This window comes from Neoarius graeffei, chromosome 5 (assembly GCF_027579695.1).
Source record: "Neoarius graeffei isolate fNeoGra1 chromosome 5, fNeoGra1.pri, whole genome shotgun sequence".
Taxonomy (NCBI): Eukaryota; Metazoa; Chordata; class Actinopteri; order Siluriformes; family Ariidae; genus Neoarius; species Neoarius graeffei.
In genome coordinates this window covers 74,757,466-74,776,916 of record NC_083573.1, presented here as the reverse complement: position 1 = coordinate 74,776,916, position 19,451 = coordinate 74,757,466, and the positions used below count along the sequence as shown (strand labels likewise).

At 43.0% G+C, this 19,451-nt stretch overlaps 2 protein-coding genes across 3 annotated transcripts in view; one reads left to right on the top strand and one right to left on the bottom strand.

Moving 5' to 3' along the window:
- The first annotated feature begins 8,670 nt into the window (after window positions 1–8,670).
- On the top strand, window positions 8,671–17,178 carry LOC132887053 (protein APCDD1-like). Its single transcript, XM_060922383.1, has 5 exons — window positions 8,671–9,084; window positions 10,213–10,381; window positions 10,514–11,033; window positions 14,583–14,904; window positions 15,174–17,178. The coding sequence occupies exons 1-5, from the start codon at window positions 8,805–8,807 to the stop codon at window positions 15,602–15,604; spliced, it is 1,722 nt and encodes a 573-aa protein (XP_060778366.1). The 5' UTR covers window positions 8,671–8,804; the 3' UTR covers window positions 15,605–17,178.
- vapa (VAMP (vesicle-associated membrane protein)-associated protein A) overlaps window positions 16,046–19,451 on the bottom strand; it is a 22,275-nt gene continuing 18,869 nt past the window's right edge. Inside the window, exons 5-7 of one of the 2 annotated variants that reach the window (XM_060922389.1) lie at window positions 18,081–18,272; window positions 17,218–17,397; window positions 16,046–17,050 (exon numbers count right to left, since the gene is read on the bottom strand). In XM_060922389.1, the coding sequence (XP_060778372.1) occupies window positions 16,889–17,050; window positions 17,218–17,397; window positions 18,081–18,272 (534 nt within the window). In that variant the 3' untranslated portion in view covers window positions 16,046–16,888. The remainder of the gene's footprint in view (window positions 17,051–17,217; window positions 17,398–18,080; window positions 18,273–19,451) is intronic. The other variant, XM_060922390.1, reaches the window with a different exon arrangement.

Below are 19,451 nucleotides of genomic sequence, written 5' to 3'. Positions count from 1 at the left end.
TGTGACAAGTGGGAAAATACAACATCAGTATTTTGCATCAGTCGATTAAAATGTTTTAAATTGCTTAAAACCATACATATTATATTTAATGTATTCTGCAAACAAATGGTTTAGCAAAGATAATCAGAAAGAAATACAGTTTATTTATATTTTATGGATATTTTTTGTTCCAGTATGGATAGTTAGCATTATAAACAGCTAATTATGTATTTACAGTGAGCCATTTGTTACTCCACTGGTCATAATTACAACTATTCACATATTTCTGAGACAAATCCTATTATAATCATATTAATATTTCAAATAGACCCATTAAAGGTTATGTTTAGCTACTGACTTGCTTTCTTTTGTACAGCTCTAAAGCAGAAATATATTTTGGATGCAGGTCTGAAGTAAATGGCCCTAGTCATGAGACTAATAAATGTAAATATTTTCATATGAAATCAAGGCAGATGATTGCTTATTACCAAAAATGTATAAGCTCTGTTCGGGAGTTTTCACACTTGGACATTTTTAGTATTCCAAATCATCTCAGCTCAATGATGTTTGTGTGCACAAGTGAACACAACAAATGAATTCAGATCTCTCAAAAACAGCCCACAAGTAAACCAGACTCAGGCCACCTCGAGACATGGGCTCAGTATGGTTTATTTGTGGTTCATACTGTGATCTGCTTTTCTTGCTGTCCATATGTAGCTGTCACCGGTTAGGTAAAAACCAAATATTCTAATGACACCCAGTGGGGTTGTGTGGTCCCATGTCAAGGGAAGAGATGTTAGGTCGTAGCATGACTGTTCATAGAAGCATTGTGGGACTAGCAGTTATGCTATAGGCTCAGTAGTTAGACAACAACAACAACAACAACAATAATAATAATAATAATAATAATAATAATAATAATAAGCAACAAATAATCCCCTATATACAGGTACATTAAAAAAAATTAGAATATCATGAAAACTTTTTTTTCATAATTTAATTCAAAAAGGTAAACTTTCATATATTCCATAGAACTTCCATAGATTCTCTATGGGGTTCAGGTCAGGCGAATTGGCTGGCCAATCAAGCACAGGAATATCATGGTCAGCAAACCATGTGGCAGTAGTTTTGGCACCATGGGCAGGTGCTAAGTCCTGCTGGAAAAGGAAATCAGCATCTCCATAAAGCTCATTAGCAGATGGAAGCATGAAGTGCTCTAAAATCTCTTAGTAGACGGCTGTAATGACTTTGGACTTGATAAAACACAATTGACCAACACCAGCAGATGACATGGCACCCCAAATCATCACAGACTGCGGAAACTTCACACTGGACTTTAAACTCCTTGGATTCTGTGCCTCTCCATTCTTCCTCCAGACTCTAGGACCTTGATTTCCAAATGAAATGCAAAATTTACTTTCATCTGAAAAGAGGACTTTGGACCACTGAGCAACAGTCCAGTTCTTTCTCTCCTTAGCCCAGATAAGATGCTTCTGACGTTGTCTCTAGTTCAGGAGTGGCTTGATATTAGGAATGCGACGGTTGTAGCCCTTTTCCTGAAGACGTCTGTGCATGGTGGCTCTTGATGCACTGACACCAGCCTCAGTCCACTCCTTGTGAAGCTCTCCCAAGTTCTTGAATTGACTTTTCATGACAACCCTCTCAAGGCTGCGGTCATCCCTGTTGCTTGTGCACTTTTTCAAGCCAGCCTTTTCACCAATGACCTTCTGTGGCTTATCCTCCTTGTGGAAGGTGTCGATGTTCGTCTTCTGGAAAACTGTCAAGTCAACAGTCTTCCCCATGACTGTGGTTGTGTGTACTGAACTTGACTGAGAGATGCATGGTATTTATACTGTTTGAATAGTGTAGAGGAAAATATAATTTTTAGATGTATTCTTATGCTTTTAGTGATCTTTAAAAAAGTAAGCTTTAAAAGACACTGTGTAGGGGAAGAATATAACTTTTAGAGAGCTCGTGTCTCTTAGATACGTGGAAGGTCAGACATGGTGTCTCATGTTTATGTAAGATGAAGAATGCTGTTTATGTTCTATTTTCTAGGTTAGTAAAACATGTGTACGTGCACAGACATTGTTTTGTAATAGAGAGGGTGTCAAGGCTGGACATCCAGACATTAAGTGTTGTGCTATTGTTATTTTGACAAGTGTATAACGATAGGTGTAGGAAGGCAAGGGTGCTCTTCTCCAGGTGAAAATTATTTCATTCGAGAAAGCCCCTTGCAAGAGGTATACTTTGAGTTCATCTTTTCAATAAATTCGTATTTCCGTTTGTTTCTTCCTAACAAGCCTGGACTTTTATTACACTTTTCCACCACAATCGTAATTTACTCAGACTTGAAATTAAATATTCTAATATTTTGAGATGTTTTTTTGCATGGTAGGCCATGATTATAAAAATTAAATAGAAAATGCTTCAAACATTTTAGTTTGCATGTAATGAGTCTAGAATATATGAAATTCTCACTTTCTTAAATAACAGATGGAAAAATATTGAACTTTTTTTATGATATTCTAATTGTTTGAGATGCACCTGTATTACTATTTTAGTAGTCTATGCTTGTATTTTATTTGTTCTAACCACTTACATGAGACTCACAAATACGATATGTAAGCCTGTTTCTGCCACTTGGGGAAAAAAATTAAGTCACATAGTATGTCATAATAACGAGAACATATTTCATAATTATGAGATACTGTGTCATAATTATGACTTTTTATGTCCTAATAATGACTTGCTATTTCATCATAATAGACATAACATTTTATCAAATGGGGTGGCACGGTGGTGTAGTGGTTAGCACTGTCGCCTCACAGCAAGAAGGTCCTGGGTTCGAGCCCCGTGGCCGGCGAGGGCCTTTCTGTGTGGAGTTTGCATGTTCTCCCCGTGTCCGCGTGGGTTTCCTCTGGGTGCTCCGGTTTCCCCCACAGTCCAAAGACATGCAGGTTAGGTTAACTGGTGACTCTAAATTGACCGTAGGTGTGAATGTGAGTGTGAATGGTTGTCTGTGTCTATGTGTCAGCCCTGTGATGACCTGGCGACTTGTCCAGGGTGTACCCCGCCTTTCGCCCGTAGTCAGCTGGGATAGGCTCCAGCTTGCCTGCGACCCTGTAGAACAGGATAAAGCGGCTGGAGATAATGAGATGAGATGAGATTTTGTCAAATTTATGACTGAATACCTCCTTATTATGATAGTCAATCATTATTATGAGAACGTAAGTCATAATTTTGAGAAACTCATTATTAGGCTATGGGCTAGCTCATTATTATGAGATAGAAGTCAATCAGAAGAAGAAAATGCCTACATGTATTTATATGTACACTCAAGCACAGACTCAAGCACAGTGAAATTCGTCCTCTGCATTTAACTCATCTGAAGCAGTGAACACACACATGCACACACAAGTGAGCAATGAGCGCACACACATACCCAGAGCAGTGGGCAGCCATGCTAACAGCGCCCGGGGAGCAGTTGGGGGTTCGGTGCCTCGCTCAAGGGCACTTCAGCCATGATACAGATGGAGGGGAAGGTGCTATTCATTCACTCAATTTCCCTCACATTTTTCCTGCTAGTCCTGGGACTCGAACCGGTGACCCTTTGGGCCCAAGGTTGTTTCTCTAACCTTCAGACCATGACTGAAATATGATATGATGAAATGGCCTAATATGGGGAAATTATCTCATTATTATGAGATAGAAAAGCATAATTATGAGAAATCTTCCCATTATTGTCAAGTCAATTTGTATAGCACTTTTAACAACAGACATTGTCGCAAAGCAGCTTCAGAGAAAATTCTCATTCTCATCTCATTATCTCTAGCCGCTTTATCCTGTTCTACAGGGTCGCAGGCAAGCTGGAGCCTATCCCAGCTGACTACGGGCAAAAGGCGGGGTACACCCTGGACAAGTCGCCAGGTCATCACAGGGCTGACACATAGACAACCATTCACACTCACATTCACACCTACGGTCAATTTAGAGTCACCAGTTAACCTAACCTGCATGTCTTTGGACTGTGGGGGAAACCGGAGCACCCGGAGGAAACCCACGCGGACACGGGGAGAACATGCAAACTCCGCACAGAAAGGCCCTTGCCAGCCATGGGGCTCGAACCCGGACCTTCTTGCTGTGAGGCGACAGCGCTAACCACTACACCACCGTGCCGCCCGCTTCAGAGAAAATTAAAAATCTTAATTATTTGGGTGGCAGAAGGGGGTTTCCATAAACAGGACTATGGCATGAAGCATGAGTTGGTTTTGAACCATATTCCCTCTCCTCATTGTTTTCTTTTTTCCACATGCTTCTGCTATATCACTAGTTTTGGTTTTGAACCATTTTAAAGGACATTATAAATCATTCAGTGTTCACACAGCTAGGCTCTGAGAGAAACACTGGTCTGAGAGACAACAATTGATAGTCTGAAAGCTGATCAGTTGGGAAAAGGTCCAGAAAGAGAACTGAGAGCTCTCGTCTCTGTTCCATTTGCATTGTAAACACCAAAAGGCACTGATGTTATCTGGACCTATTTTCGGGACTTTAACGTGAAATATGGTTCATTTAAAAGGAACTGTATCTGAAAACGGGTGGCACGGTGGTGTAGTGGTTAGCGCTGTCGCCTCACAGCAAGAAGGTCCTGGGTCCCAGCGTCCGACAAGGGCCTTTCTGTGTGGAGTTTGCATGTTCTCCCCGTGTCCGCGTGGGTTTCCTCCAGGTGCTCCAGTTTCCCCCACAGTCCAAAGACATGCAGGTTAGGCTAATTGGTGGCTCTAAATTGACCGTAGGTGTGAATGTGAGTGTGAATGGTTGTTTGTCTCTCTGTGTCAGCCCTGCGATGACCTGGCAACTTGTCCAGGGTGTACCCCCCTCTCACCCATAGTCAGCTGGGATAGGCTCCAGCTTGCCCGTAAACGGTTATGGATAATGGATGGATGGAAGATGAAACCTATTTCCAGACATTTTTACTTGTATCATCAGATAATTGAAAATTATTAAGGGGGAAAATTTGTCTGGAAATACTGTAGGTTTAAAAACCTTATACACCGATCAGCGATAACATTATGACCACTGACAGGTGAAGAAGTGAATAATATTGATTATTTCATTACAGTGGCACCTGTCGAGACCACAGCAAGAGAACAGTCAGCTCTTGAAGTCGATGTGTTGGAAGCGGGAAAAAGCGGCTACAGAAATGGATGGATGGATGTATCTGAAAACACTGTTATAGGGTATTCACACTAGAGGCGGAATGAGCCGGAATGCCATCGGAATGAAAATTCTTCGTATATTCCGGGATATTCGAAGTGCATTCTAAAAATTCTGACTCCATTCTGAGTGCATTCCAAACATTCGGGCCCATTCTTGTGGCCGGCCTGAATGTTTTGCTCATGTTCAAAACATTTGAGGTGCGTTCGAAGAGGAGAAATATCGAATGGCATTCGAAGTGTATTCTAACTGCATTCTGACTGCATTCTAAATATTCTTACGGCATTCCAATAGTATTCGAAACATTCTGATCACATTCAAGGGAAAAATCGAAATGGCAAGCCACTTCAAATCCTGCCAGAATGTCCCGAATGTGCCTCGAATGAGCCGGAATGCCGTCGGAATGAAAATTCTTTGTATATTCCAGGATATTCGAAGTACATTCTAAGTATTCAAGCTGCATTCTTTTTGACTTCTTAGACATTCGAAACATATTCGGCGGCTATTCCAGGAGCGTTCTGACTGCATTTGAGGTGAATTCGTACAGCATTTGAGGCACTTTCCGATCTGACTTCGGGTAGTATTCGGGCAACAATCGAACCGCACTCATACAGCATTCGAAGTGCATTCTTAATATTCTTACTGCATTCTAACAGCATTCTAGGTATTCCTACTGTGTTCCAACTATATTTGAACTGCATTCGAAAGCTAATACACCCGGAATGTGCAAGAATCATTCGAGGCGGGTTCGAAGTGCATTCTAAGTATTTGAACGGCATTCTTACAAAGCTGTAAGAATGTTGGTCAGTTTGAAATTCCCACCTGAATGTGGCACGAATTTTTTTTAAATTTTCATTCCGGCTGTTTCTGCTTGATTCCTGCTAATTCCGAATGTCTAACGGGGCCTTTAGAGACATCCATCCATCCATTATCTGTAACCGCTTATCCTGTCGTACAGGATCACAGACAAGCTGGAGCCTATCCCAGCTGACTATGGGTGAGAGGCGAGGTACACCCTGGACAAGTCGCCAGGTCATCGTAGGGGGCTCAGCACACAGCCCTGGGGGATCCTGTGTCCAAGATCAAGATTGAAGATGTATATTGGCTAAGTTTGACTGTCGAAATGCAGTTGGTTAAATAGTTGTGTAGTTAATGACCAGTTTTCCAGGGATTGTGGTGTTAAATATGTAGCTGTATTCAATGAAGGACATCTTGGTATATGAGTTTAATGCTCTAAATGATCCAGCACAGTGTATATATAGCAGTGAAGACGGTGTCATCAGTGGATCTGTTTGCTCGGTAGGCAAATTGGTGAGGGTCAAGGGTGGGCTGTATATTGCTCTTTATGTATGACTTCCGTCCATCCTTCCATTATCTGTAGCTGCTTATCCTGTCCTACAGGGTCGCAGGCAAGCTGGAGCCTATCCCAGCTGACTATGGTCGTCAGGTCATTACAGGGCTGACACATAGAGAGACACAACCATTCACACCTATGGTCAATTTAAAGCCACCAATTAGCCTAACCGGGGCGGCACGGTGGTGTAGTGGTTAGCGGTGTCACCTCCAGTGATGGGAATAACGGCGTTAGAAATAACGGCGTTACTAACGGCGTTACTTTTTTTAGTAACGAGTAATCTAACTAATTACTTTTTACATCGTTATAACGCCGTTCCCGTTACTTACAATAAAATACTATGCGTTACTTTATTAAAGCTGTTCTCATCTGGCACGCTGCTCGTTCAGCCTTTCTTTACTCTGCTTTAGTGTGGGGCGGGGAGACGCGAGACAACGGCACAGTAAGCCAATCAGAGTAGATTTGGACAACATATGTAGGTAGGCCACGCCTACTGCACTACTGCGCACGCTTTCAATCGGAAGACCCAGCGATGGCGAGCGGTCAGCCCAGCACTGCGCTTTCACACTGGAAATACAGCCATTACTTTTCATTACTTGAAATAAAAGGCAAGAGTGTTTACGTGCAATGCACATTATGTCGAGGAACAAAGCGTTTGTCCTCGTCAGTGGCCAGTAATTAGTAACATAATTTTAATAACTGCAAAAATATATTACATTTGATAGATGTCTTATCTCACATTGTCCCACAAAAATATTAATATAGTGTAGATAATGTTACTAACTGGTTCTGTTAAGTGTCCATTTCAGTCATTAAACACATTTAACATTCACTTTTATTATGATTACACTAATTGAATTTGATTTTTTTTTTGGGGGGGGGGGGAACAAAATGTAACGGAATAATTACTTTCCCTGGTAATTAGTTACTTTTATGACAAAGTAACTCCGTTACTAACTCAGTTACTTTTTGGGAAAAGTAACTAGTAACTATAACTAATTACTTTTTGAAAGTAACGTGCCCAACACTGGTCACCTCACAGCAAGAAGGTCCGGGTTCGAGCCCTGTGGCCGCCGAGGGCCTTTCTGTGCGGAGTTTGCATGTTCTCTCCGTGTCCGCGTGGGTTTCCTCCGGGTGCTCTGGTTTCCTCCAGAGTGCAAAGACATGCAGGTTAGGCTAATTGGTGACTCTAAATTGACCGTAGGTGTGAATGTGAGTGTGAATGGTTGTCTGTGTCTATGTGTCAGCCCTGTGATGACCTGGCGACTTGTCCAGGGTGTACCCCGCCTCTCGCCCGTAGTCAGTTGGGATAGGCTCCAGCTTGCCTGCGACCCTGTAGAACAGGACAAAGCGGCTAGAGATGAGATAAGATGAGATGAGAATTAGCCTAACCTGCATGTCTTTGGACTGTGGAGGAAACCGGAGCACCCGGAGGAAACCCACACAGACATGGGGAGAACATGCAAACTCCGCACAGAAAGGCCCTCGTCGGCTGCTGGGCTCGAACCTGGACCTTCTTGCTGTGAGGCAACAACGCTAACCACTACAATGCCTTAAAAAAATCTCATCATCTCTAGCCGCTCATTATCTTTATCCTGTTCTACAGGGTTGCAGGCAAGCTGGAGCCTATCCCAGCTGACTACGGGTGAAAGGCGGGGTACACCCTGGACAAGTCGCCAGGTCATCACAGGGCTGACACATAGACACAGACAACCATTCACACTCACATTCACACCTACGGTCAATTTAGAGCCACCAGTTAACCTAACCTGCATGTCTTTGGACTGTGGGGGAAACCGGAGCACCCGGAGGAAACCCACGCGGACACGGGGAGAACATGCAAACTCCGCACAGAAAGGCCCTCGCCGGCCCCGGGGCTCGAACCCAGACCTTCTTGCTGTGAGGCGACAGCGCTAACCACTACACCACCGTGCCACCCGCCTCAAAAAAATAAAAATAAATAAATAAATAGCTCAACAAAATGTCGATCACCGGTGGGATTAAAATAGTTTACTGTTTATGAGACTTTTAAAAAATCCTCTTCTGAGCTAATATGTTGTTTTCCAGGACTCAATCTGGCAACCCTGATGCTGCGGCGCCCGCAGGCGATCCGACTGAATCCGCGCGCGCGCGTTCTGTTTAAACAGTCTCCGTTCTCCGGAGGAACCGACCCGGTTTATCCTCCACTGCACTCTCAGACCACTCAACCTGCAGCTTTTACTTCTCTCCGAGGAACAAACTACACTTCTGGAATATGTGTCGGAAATCCGGAGCAGTCCCGAGTGTGAACAGGGTTTTTAATTTAAACCCGTTCTCCTGGACATTATGCCTCAACGGGAATAAATCACCTGTCGAGCGCAGCGCGCGCTTCATCACAAGTTACCTGGACCGGAAGAAGATCTGGTCACTTCTCCAAAACTTTTGGGAACCTGTTTTGTCTTTTTCTTTCTTTCTTTCTCTCTCTCTCTTTGGAAGACAAGTTAGAAGGATGTTTTTCTGCTCCACGACCCTCCTCTTCCTCTTCTTCAGTGATGGTGAGTGTCACAGGAGTGAAATCTGCTCTCACAAACTTATCCATCTATAATCAGGTCTGAGTAATTCACTCTCATCTGCATTAGATTCACCAGGGACGGTGATGATGGAGGGTGTGGGCAAATCCATCGTGGTGTCAGGGAGCTGTGGATCATTTGTACCTTAATTATAGGCAGAAAATTAGGTCTGGTTAATTCGATTTAAAAAGGTTTATTAATACTCACACGTCGGGTATTCAGCCATGTAATTAAGGGCAAACTGCCAGTCAAACCAGTGCTATCAAAGCTGTACTTGCATACGGTTGTATCTAGGGTTTGGGCACATTGGTGATCTGTTTTTTTGTTTGTTTTTTCAGATCTTTGTGTCTGAAATGACACCCTACATAGGTTACATACAGCCTTCATACAAGCTGCAGACTGTGTCATGTGTGTGTGCTGATCCTCATGGACTGGATTTTGCATTCAAGCAGATTTGCTTGATATTTTGCACAATGCTTTCAGACAACGTTTTGGCAAAATTCTCTAACTTATGCACTCTCATTCTCTCTTTATATATAAAATTGGTGGCTGTAAATTGACCGTGAGTGTGAATGTGAGTGTGAATGGTTGTTTGTCTCTGTGTCAGCCCTGCGATAACCTGGCAACTTGTCCTCGCCCATAGTCAGCTGGGATATCTGAAAACAGGAGGCATGGTGGTGTAGTGGTTAGCACGGTCGCCTCACAGTAAGAAGGTCTGGGTTCGAACCCAGCAGCCGACGAGGGCCTTTCTGTGTGGAGTTTGTATGGTCTCCCCGTGTGTTTCCTCCACAGTCCAAAGATATACAGGTTAGGTTAATTAGTGGTTCTAAATTGACTGTGTGTGTGTGTCAGCCCTGCGATGAGCTGGCGACTTGTCCATGGTCAGCTGGGATAGGCTCCAGCTTGCCCCCTGCGACCCCGCACAGGATAACCAGTTACCGATCAAACAAAATATATATATTGTGTGGTTTGAGGATCAGAAGATTAACATTTTTCCATGGTCTATCTAAATATTTAATCATTTTAGCCAGAAATATACTGCTGTTTATCCATGGCGCTTTAGTGTGTAATGTGTGGGTGAAATGATTTCCTGATCTTGTCTCATGGCTGCAGGCTGTTGTGAGAAGTTGCATCAGAAGTCCACACCAGTACAGTTGGACAAGAGCTACGGGAAGCTCTACAAACACAATCAGTGTCACTACATGCTCAAACACCTTCAAGACGGAGAGCAGATCAGTGTGCATATGCCTCCTGATATTGTTGGACACTGGGTGTCTGAAAGGTAGAATCTCTGCTTCTGTCAAATCGCACTCATTACGTCTTTCTTACGTTTAACTGCACAGGACTCACTATGATGTTTGGGATTGCTTGATCTTGAGGTCCGAGTAACACTTTTCCTTTATCTCTTTTAAAGCTGTGAGGTGAAACCTGGACCCGAATTCCTCACTCGGTCTTACCGCTTCTTCTCAAATCACACCTTCCAGGCTCTTCAGTTCTATTACAGGGACAACCACTGCACAAAGCCAGGCTACACGCTGCTCATTGAAGGCACTGTGCACCCCCGTCAGGCATCATGGCTTGTCCGTGGAGGCACAGAGTCGGACTACCAGCTAAGCCGAGTGCTGCTGGTGAGCCACAGCTTGCCAGTGGCCAAAGACCTCCAGGTGAAACTAGAGATGTCTTGTGGTCTGACGGAGCACCTGGAGCCAGAGCTCAGCTATGAGCTGTGGGAAGAGGGCTTTGATCGTGACTGCACCCACAGTTTAGACTTCAGCATGCAGGAGCTGCAGCTGCTACGCATGGAGAGGCGCTTTCGGCCCAGCGAGCCTGAGAGACAAGCGGAGGAGTTGTTTGTGGGGGACGTGCACACAGAGCGCACTCAGAGGCGAAACCACAGGCCCATGGGCTACCAGCCCCCCCTGCAGAATGTCAAGGTCAGTGCTTCATCTCAGCCGTAGCACGTATATAGGAGATCCGAAGTACCCTGCTTTTTCTGAAACTGGATCTTAGTCATTTCTGTGACACATACTGTCTTTCCATCATCTATTGTGCAAACTGAACCGTGGAATAGGTTAGAATATATACACTCCTCTCCACACCATCTACTTTATTAGGAACACCTGTACACCTGCACATTCATGTAGTTATCTAATCAGCCGATCATGTGGCGGCAGCAGCACAACACAAAAAATCTTGCAGATACAAATCAAGAGCTTCAGTTAATGTTCACATCAAACAGAGGAATGAAGAAACGGTGTGATCTGTGTGACTTTGATCATGGTATGGGTGTTGGTGCCAGATGGACTGGTTTGAGTATTTCAGAAACTGCTGATCTCCTGAGAATTTCACACACAACAGTCTCTAGAGTTTACACAGAATGGTATGAAAGCAAAAAAACATTGAGTGAGTGACAGTTCTGTGGGTGGAAACACCTTGTTGATAAGAAAGGTAAGAGGAAAATGACCAGATTGGTTTGAGCTGTCAAGAAGTATTTCACTGCATGATTGTGTATATGACAAATAAAATTTGAATTTGAAGGAATTACAGTACTAACTCAAATAATCACTGGTTACAACCATGGTGAGCAGAAAAGCATCTCAGAGTGTACATTTGCGTGCGAAAGTTTGCACTCCATTCTTTTACGGTAAACTTAAGAAAAGCATACCCCCCCTCTTTTAATTTAAAGATCAACAGTTTGGGTTTTTTTTAGATATATGTTTTTGGGACATTATGGTGGATGGGCTACAACAGCAGAAGACAACATTAGGAGACTGTTGGTTTTTTGGTTCTGTAAATCTTTGTTTTTTATCTCATCTCATCTCATTATCTGTAGCCACTTTATCCTGTTCTACAGGGTCGCAGGCAAGCTGGAGCCTATCCCAGCTGACTACGGGCGAGAGGTGGGGTACACCCTGGACAAGTCGCCAGGTCATCACAGGGCTGACACATAGACACAGACAACCATTGGTCAATTTAGAGTCACCAGTTAACCTAACCTGCATGTCTTTGGACTGTGGGGGAAACCGGAGCACCCGGAGGAACCCCACGCGGACACGGGGAGAACATGCAAACTCCACACAGAAAGGCCCTCGCCGGCCCCGGGGCTCGAACCCAGGACCTTCTTGCTGTGAGGCAACAGCGCTAACCACTACACCACCGTGCCACCCCTGTTAAAACATAATGAATGTAAATATAATGAAAAAAAGAGAAATCTTTTGCACTGGTTGGTCAATTTCAGCTTAATCCCTGCTCACAACTGAAAGCATTACCTTATAATTGTGTCCTTAAAAAAGGAGCTTAATCTGGTCATCTGGAGATTGACGTTAACTAAAAGCTCCTCAGACTTGAGCACGGCCAGATTCGTCACTGTTTGCAGCAGTTAAACCCAATTCTCCAAATCTCACATAACCAGCAAATATACAGATGAAAAACATCACAAAGCTGCAGGTTGGTACAACCGCAGAGAAGAAACGAGTCTGCATCCTTTAATAACAATAAACATGTCGTAGAGTTGCACAGCAAAACAGGCAGTGATTCATACTGACATTTTCACAACACATGCTTTTTATGTCCAACTAACTATCACTACTAAGTAATAAATGGCTAAATGAAAATGAGTAACAGCACCATAACCATATATCACAAAGGTCCCTTTGCCTATGAATATTAATAGGCTTCTTGGAGCAAGAGAGATGTTGGCAGTCATGGCATTGCCCTGTAGACCTCTGTCACATTGTGTGTGCAGTTAAAAGCAAAAGTACACAGAAAACTTAAAAATAGATGAAATGTTTCACTGAAGCCTGTTTAATTTATGAAGTGCAGTGTATTTTAAAGTACAAGTCTACTGTACACTCGACACCAAATGCGACAGTAATATGATTCATACATGTCAGTTAGGTTGCCCTCATCTTACTATGTGTGCTTTAGGTAGTTGTCATGCCCTTCCTTATACACGCCGAGTGCATTACGTATTCATTGGCTTTTTCTTTCTGCAGTCATGCTGTTTTGTTCTAGTATTACCATGATCTGACGTCAACCACTCCACTATTTCAAACAAGACTGATACAGAACAAATATCAGCATTTCCCCTGCCGTTTTAGTGTGATTTCAGCTGGTGTCAGAGCATACCCAGGCTGCTGATCCACTTCTATCCCCTGTCTGCTTCAAAGGGAATGAGGAAATAGAGCTGGAAAGGGCATCATTTTGAATTCCAGCTCTGAATTGGTGCGTGCCTAAGGTGCTATGGCATGGCTAAGGGAAAACTGCAGCCAGACTTAAGAGGTGGAACGGGAGCTTTCGGCTGGATTAATGCCTTTCATGTGGGCGCTCTCACCCATATACTCACACGCACCGCTCTTCATTCTGATGGCTACAAAAAGGCGTTATGAAAGATGCAGTGTAGATGTAGTTAATGAATTCTAGTTTGAAGCTGAATAATTTATTAGGTGCATGTTGAATCATGGCAGTCGGGCAGTAGCAACTGATCAGAAGGCAACCTCTTGCTTCCAATAAATATTCTAGGCGCACATTTAGCCTTACCAAGTGAAGGGCAGGCTTAGCACAAGATGGTGGATAGTAATTCCATTACAGTCATGCTTACTGTAACAACATTACTGTATAATTGAGCCAAGAACAAGAATTCGTCCATGTCTGTGAAACTGGTGAACTAGAATGCTATTATTGTCGGTGATATATTTAACATTCTCTTCAGACCAGAAGAAAGACATGCATATGCCGTGTACAAGAGTCTAAATGAAATGGATGTAATAAAACTCACAAGCCCAGACGACATTCTTCAAAAGACTTACCTTTAGCCCATTCTGAGAGAGTGGGCTAAAGGTAAGTCACCTTTTTTCTTAATAAATAAACTGTTGCTTTGGTTTTTCATAATAATCATTTTATTGCTGTTATTACTTAAGAGTAGCTTTGTATAGTAAACCCATGAGTTATAACCACTCATCGTCGTCACTGCTGAACCCAATCCGGGATTGAGGCAAACCATGTTTGGTTGAGCAGTAGGTGGCACTTTCTGCGCACTCACACACAGTCACACCTACGGGCAATTTAGAGTGGCCAGTTAACCTAACCTGCATGTCTTTGGACTGTGGGGGGAAACCGGAGCACCCGGAGGAAACCCACGCAGACACGGGGAGAACATGCAAACTCCACACAGAAAGGCCCTCGCCGGCCGCTGAGCTCAAACCCAGAACCTCCTCGCTGTGAGGCGACAGCGCTAACCACTACACCACCGTGCTGCCCATTATAACCACTAAGCCCTGCTATTTCATGTCAACTACAAGAGTGTGAGTGCCTGATTGGCTGGGAAAGATGGCATGGATTCTCTCTCTCCCCTGTCGGGGTAAATGATGAATTTTACAAGCCAAATAGATTCAGAGAGTTAGACCTCAAAACCCGTGTATCATCATTTCCCTTATGCTGTTTCATAGTTTACACATCATCTAGATTCTTTCTCTCTTTTTCAGACTTATGATAAAAGCTGTGTCGTGTGCCAGATCATCTCTGTAGCAGATTTTCATCATCCACCAGTTCTGCCATCCCGGATTGATCACCCTCTGCATCTCTACGGTAACTGGGTTAGTAAACGCTGTGAGGTCCGCCCAGGCGTGCTCTTCCTCACCCGTCATTTTGTCTTCCACAAAGAGAGCAACATTTGGGAGGGCCACTATTACCACTTCTCCGACCCAGTCTGCAGGAATCCCACGTTTAGCATCTCTGCAAAAGGGCAGTACAGCCCAGGCGTTCCCTCCACTACAGTCATGGGAGGCACTGAATACACTTTCACAGGTACACTAAGCCCACTTAGAGCTCCCCAAGCAATAATTATTAAGCAGGTAGTGGTGGTACTAATGAGCAAGTCAGTTAAAGAAACAAAGTGTGGCTTTTTTATACGGTAGCTCACTTGTTCAGTTCTTCAACTTTTGTGTCAGTAATCATCCAGAGTGTTGAACATGAACATAAATGTATAACATATGAACAAATCTTTTGCTTGCTGAATATCTGAAGATTCATAGTTTAATGAATTAATTGGGATTAATTTTCTATTCTTGTTACAGTGACTCAGATGAAGGTCACTCCCATGGACATGGCCACTACTTCTCTCCTGAATGTCTTCAGTGGGGATGAATGTGGAAAACAGGGGTCCTGGAAGCTGGGAGTCCAACAGGACGTGACTCCAACATCAGGCTGTGCCGCCCTGGGTATCCGACTGCCTCACACTGAATACGAGCTCTTCTACATGGGGCGAGATTCAGCTGGACACCGCATCCTCTTTAACGGACAGAGACCTACCAATGGCTCAAGCCCTGAGCAGCCTCACAGGCGTGCCACATCCTACCAGCCACCGCTGATCCACTGCAGCTCAGGACAGAAAGGAGTTGGAAAGGAGGGAGACCATCACTTCTGGCTTGGGAATGGATACAACGCACAGCCCCAGGGCCTGGTATATGCCTTCACTTTGGTCACACTTGTCTTTTCTGTCATATAGGATCAGATGAGCAAGGGTTTACGTAATGATGTGCGTGTGCGGCCTTTCTGCTCATCACAGAAAAAAACTGAAGTGTGGAGAAACTGTCCTGTATACAGCTCCCAACCTCTTTAAATCATTTTAACATGATTTTTATGTTAACTATTTGTCAAGTATGTTGTGGAACTGCTTCCACAACCTTTGTTTTTAAACGTTGCTGAAAGTAAAGTTTGTTGTGTTCACCACCATCATCTAAGTGGACTGCACATCTTAAAATAGATGAGGATTGTTTATCAGATATTTATGAAGTTGGCCAACAGAAAAGCATGCATGTTAATTACACAGTAATAGTAGAAGTTGTTCAGAAGTTTGTCATCCACTGCATGCATTGTATCAAAAGCCTTCATTTCACGGAAAACGTACAGCAGCGTGTACAGAGACGTCAAGCATACTGAAACAAAATGTTTATTAGATATTTTTATTTAATTTTAATTTCTCTTTTTCCCAGTGGCTCAATGTTAAATACCATATACAGTCAGAGTGGTCATATTTCAGTTAACAGTTGCCTCACAAATGAGTATATAATTTGCATAAAGTAAATGCTAAGACTTAATGTAAGAGTAAGATGTGTGTGTGTCAGGTGACGGAGAGAAAATAATGTACATGGAAGGAGGCACAGTGTCTCAGCTGAATTCTTCACATTCAAGAAAATAAAATGATTGTAAATCTGAAGCTCAGTTTCACTGTGAAGAGGCCAACCAGCAACACACAGCATCATTTTTTTTCCTTTTGAGTTTTAAATTTTCATAAAGGATTAGAATGACATGTACAAGACACTTAAAACATTCCAACACTTATTAAACCACGTAAAGAAAGCTAGGACAATTAATTTTATTTATTCATCATAGATTTTTTTTCCTTTATCGTAAAGGTCTCTACACAGTGCCAGCAATTTGACTGCAATTGATGTATTAGTAAGTGTACAGTTAAACTTGTCCCACTCTTGCAAGGAAAAAGAAATACCCCTCACCACAAAAAAAAAAAAAGCCCAACAAAAATGGGGGAGGAAAAAAAACAAAAAAAAACCAGATTTTGTTTTTCTCTTTTCTGAGTGTGTATGTGTACTAACCATGTGAAATTGCAAAAAGGCAAGGCCTGTTTGAATGATTCTGTACACAGACGCATTTTTCCCCGCCGCCTTAGGCCAGACTAGCACTGATGCGACGCTGAACAACAAGAACACGTGCTTCGCCCCTCAGGCCCAGAAGACACTGGAAGGAGCTGGGCAGAACACACGCATTTATCCTACAACACAAACTTCCCCAGGAAGAATCCAATGAAGATAGCTGCAATAACCACAAGCAGTGAGGGGAGCGATTTGGAACTGGTTTCCTTCCTCACCATGCCTGCTGTGTTTGAGACCACATTTTCTGAGCGCTGGGCCTTCCTCATTCGCAGACCTTCATCCTAATAAATAATACAGGAGAATCAAGTTCTACATCCAAAGGCTGGAGAGGAACAACATTTATTACATCTGCTGTTAATCACATGAATAGATGTCTGTGCTGTTCGTATAATAAATGTTTTGCTCTATAAAGTGCATAATGCCTCTGTTCAGGTCTTCATTTCTGTACCTTAAGTTGTCGGTTCTCATCTCCCAGTTTGCTCACTTCGGACTGCAGCCTCTTGCACTCCTCCATTACCTTTCTCATCTCGGTGTCATCCAGAGCCATGCTGCCAGGCTTCGCTGCCGATGTGCTGTCTGCCTTAGAGGCGTTAAGGACGGGGGCAGCTTTAGTCGGGTCTGCATCGTTCTGTTTAGGACAGACACAAAGAACTTTATACAGACAAGAGCTGAGACTGAGGAACAAGTTTAACAGCACAAGAATAATTCAAGTGTGATGAAAAAGCAAGATGTTCCATGACCGTTACTATGAACACAGTTTATCTGTCATTAGCTGATCTATCTATTCCTAGAAAAAGGCTGATTTACACTGCTAATGATGAACATGTTACTCAAACTGCTTGAGTATATATATATATATTTTTTTACCTATTTTTATTTGAACTGCTAATTATTTCATAACTAATACGCAAACCTATTCTCAATCTTCTTTTATACCAGTGAGCAGCCAGTGATTATTTGGAGAATTTAATATCCAGTTAGTTCATTTCCTCTGGAAAAGGCCTGAACAGTATTTATTTATTTATTTATTTTTGGCCGGGGGGGGGGGGGGGGGGGGGGGGGGGGGGGCGAAGCCGCTGCATTGGGCACTTCAGCCCAATACCGTCCCATGTTAACCTAACTGCACACAATTCTAAATACTATGCTTGTTTTACACCAAGTATAGCACTATTAACTCCTGCAAACTGTTTAGACTATAATCACTTGAAATGTTGCTGGCCTGCAAAAAGATATTAAACCTCACCAAGTTGTTAACATTCTTTGTTTGCAACTTCTGCTTACGAAATGTTAACATGGCTCCCTTTCACAAACCTGACTCTGTCTGTCCCACCCTGATCTTTGGCCTGGCCTGACATTGGGAAAGTCAAACACTTCCTGCTGATCAGTGAGGTTTCGTCTGCCTGCAGGTGTGCAGTACTCTCCAGCAGTGGGGGCGGCGTGGCTGCCCACACAGCTCTGCAACCTGGGGGGTTTGAGTCCAGCTACAGAGCCACACGCACCTGACTATAAAGGACAGAGTAGAGAAATATAGCTGCAACGTGCAGAATAACTACAAACATGTTCTTGCCTCACAAGTAGTTTAACATTTCACACGCGTCAGATTTGTGTGACGTGTAAATTAAACTTATTTGCATAAAGAACATTTGGCAGATATACTATTCTCCTGGTGAGAAACAAACACTTGGCTAAGCACTGAAAATGTACACACAAGAGTCCAGTCAGGTGATTAAACCTTTCACTGCATTAGTAGGTACAATGTTACAGGAATGGAATGAGAAGACAGGGCCTGAGGATGTTCGAGATATGTTCAAACAGAGAATGAATATATTTTAAGAGAACACCTTAGAGCTAGTGAAATGATCACAGTTAGTTTGCATGATAAACTTGACTTCATCACAATTTAGCAAACTATGGAACAAAATATTTGGTTTTTTATATTTTAAACTAAACAGAATTCAGTCTTTTCGAAACGTTGGAAATTATATGCCCGTTTTGTTTACCAGCTGGGAGGTCCGTATCGTGAAATACCGTGACCGAGGTCTTGAAAGTACTGAGCGAGGCCCTCTGGGCCGAGGTCAGTATTCAAGGCCGAGGTCACAATATTTCACCATACGGACCGACCTTAAGCTGGTAAATATGTATTTTTTCTTTAGCAAATTCTAACAGAAAACGAGAGCGCCCGAAAGGGAAAACCGAGCCGAGCCGCCATTTTGAATCCTCACTCACGGCTCTAATGCAAATGGCTTCCTCCTCGGTATACAAGTGCACTTCCATGGCAGGAAAAAAAAAAACCATTTTGCTGCCTATGTAGTCCCCTATTTATACAAATAGGAGTCATTCAGGATTCAGCCATGTTTTTGCTTGGTGTTAGCAAGTTACAGGTTTTTAATTTTCTCCTGAAATGTTTTATTTTGTCTTCCTCAGGGTAGTAAAACTCGCTTTCGCTGTGAAGACTGTCGTTATCACTATCCATGCTGTAAAATTAATGCTATTCTCCTGAGAAATGCTGGCAAACATTTATAAGATTTTTGATAATCTTATTAAAAAAAAAAAAAGATAAATGACAAAAAAAAAAATGCTACTATGTTTGCTGTTGTGAACGAGCGAGTCGCCAGAGGTCCATAACCAGGGTCCGTACCGTAGGATACGGACCCGCTCGCCAGCCAATTAGAGTGCAGGATT

Bases quoted from the DNA above. Each gene is read 5' to 3' on its own strand.
- LOC132887053 (XM_060922383.1), top strand. From the start codon at position 8,805: ATGTGTCGGAAATCCGGAGCAGTCCCGAGTGTGAACAGGGTTTTTAAT. The intron at 9,085-10,212 runs GTGAGTGTCACA...TCATGGCTGCAG, and splicing joins CTTCCTCTTCTTCAGTGATG to GCTGTTGTGAGAAGTTGCAT. The intron at 11,034-14,582 runs GTCAGTGCTTCA...TCTCTTTTTCAG, and splicing joins CCCCCCTGCAGAATGTCAAG to ACTTATGATAAAAGCTGTGT.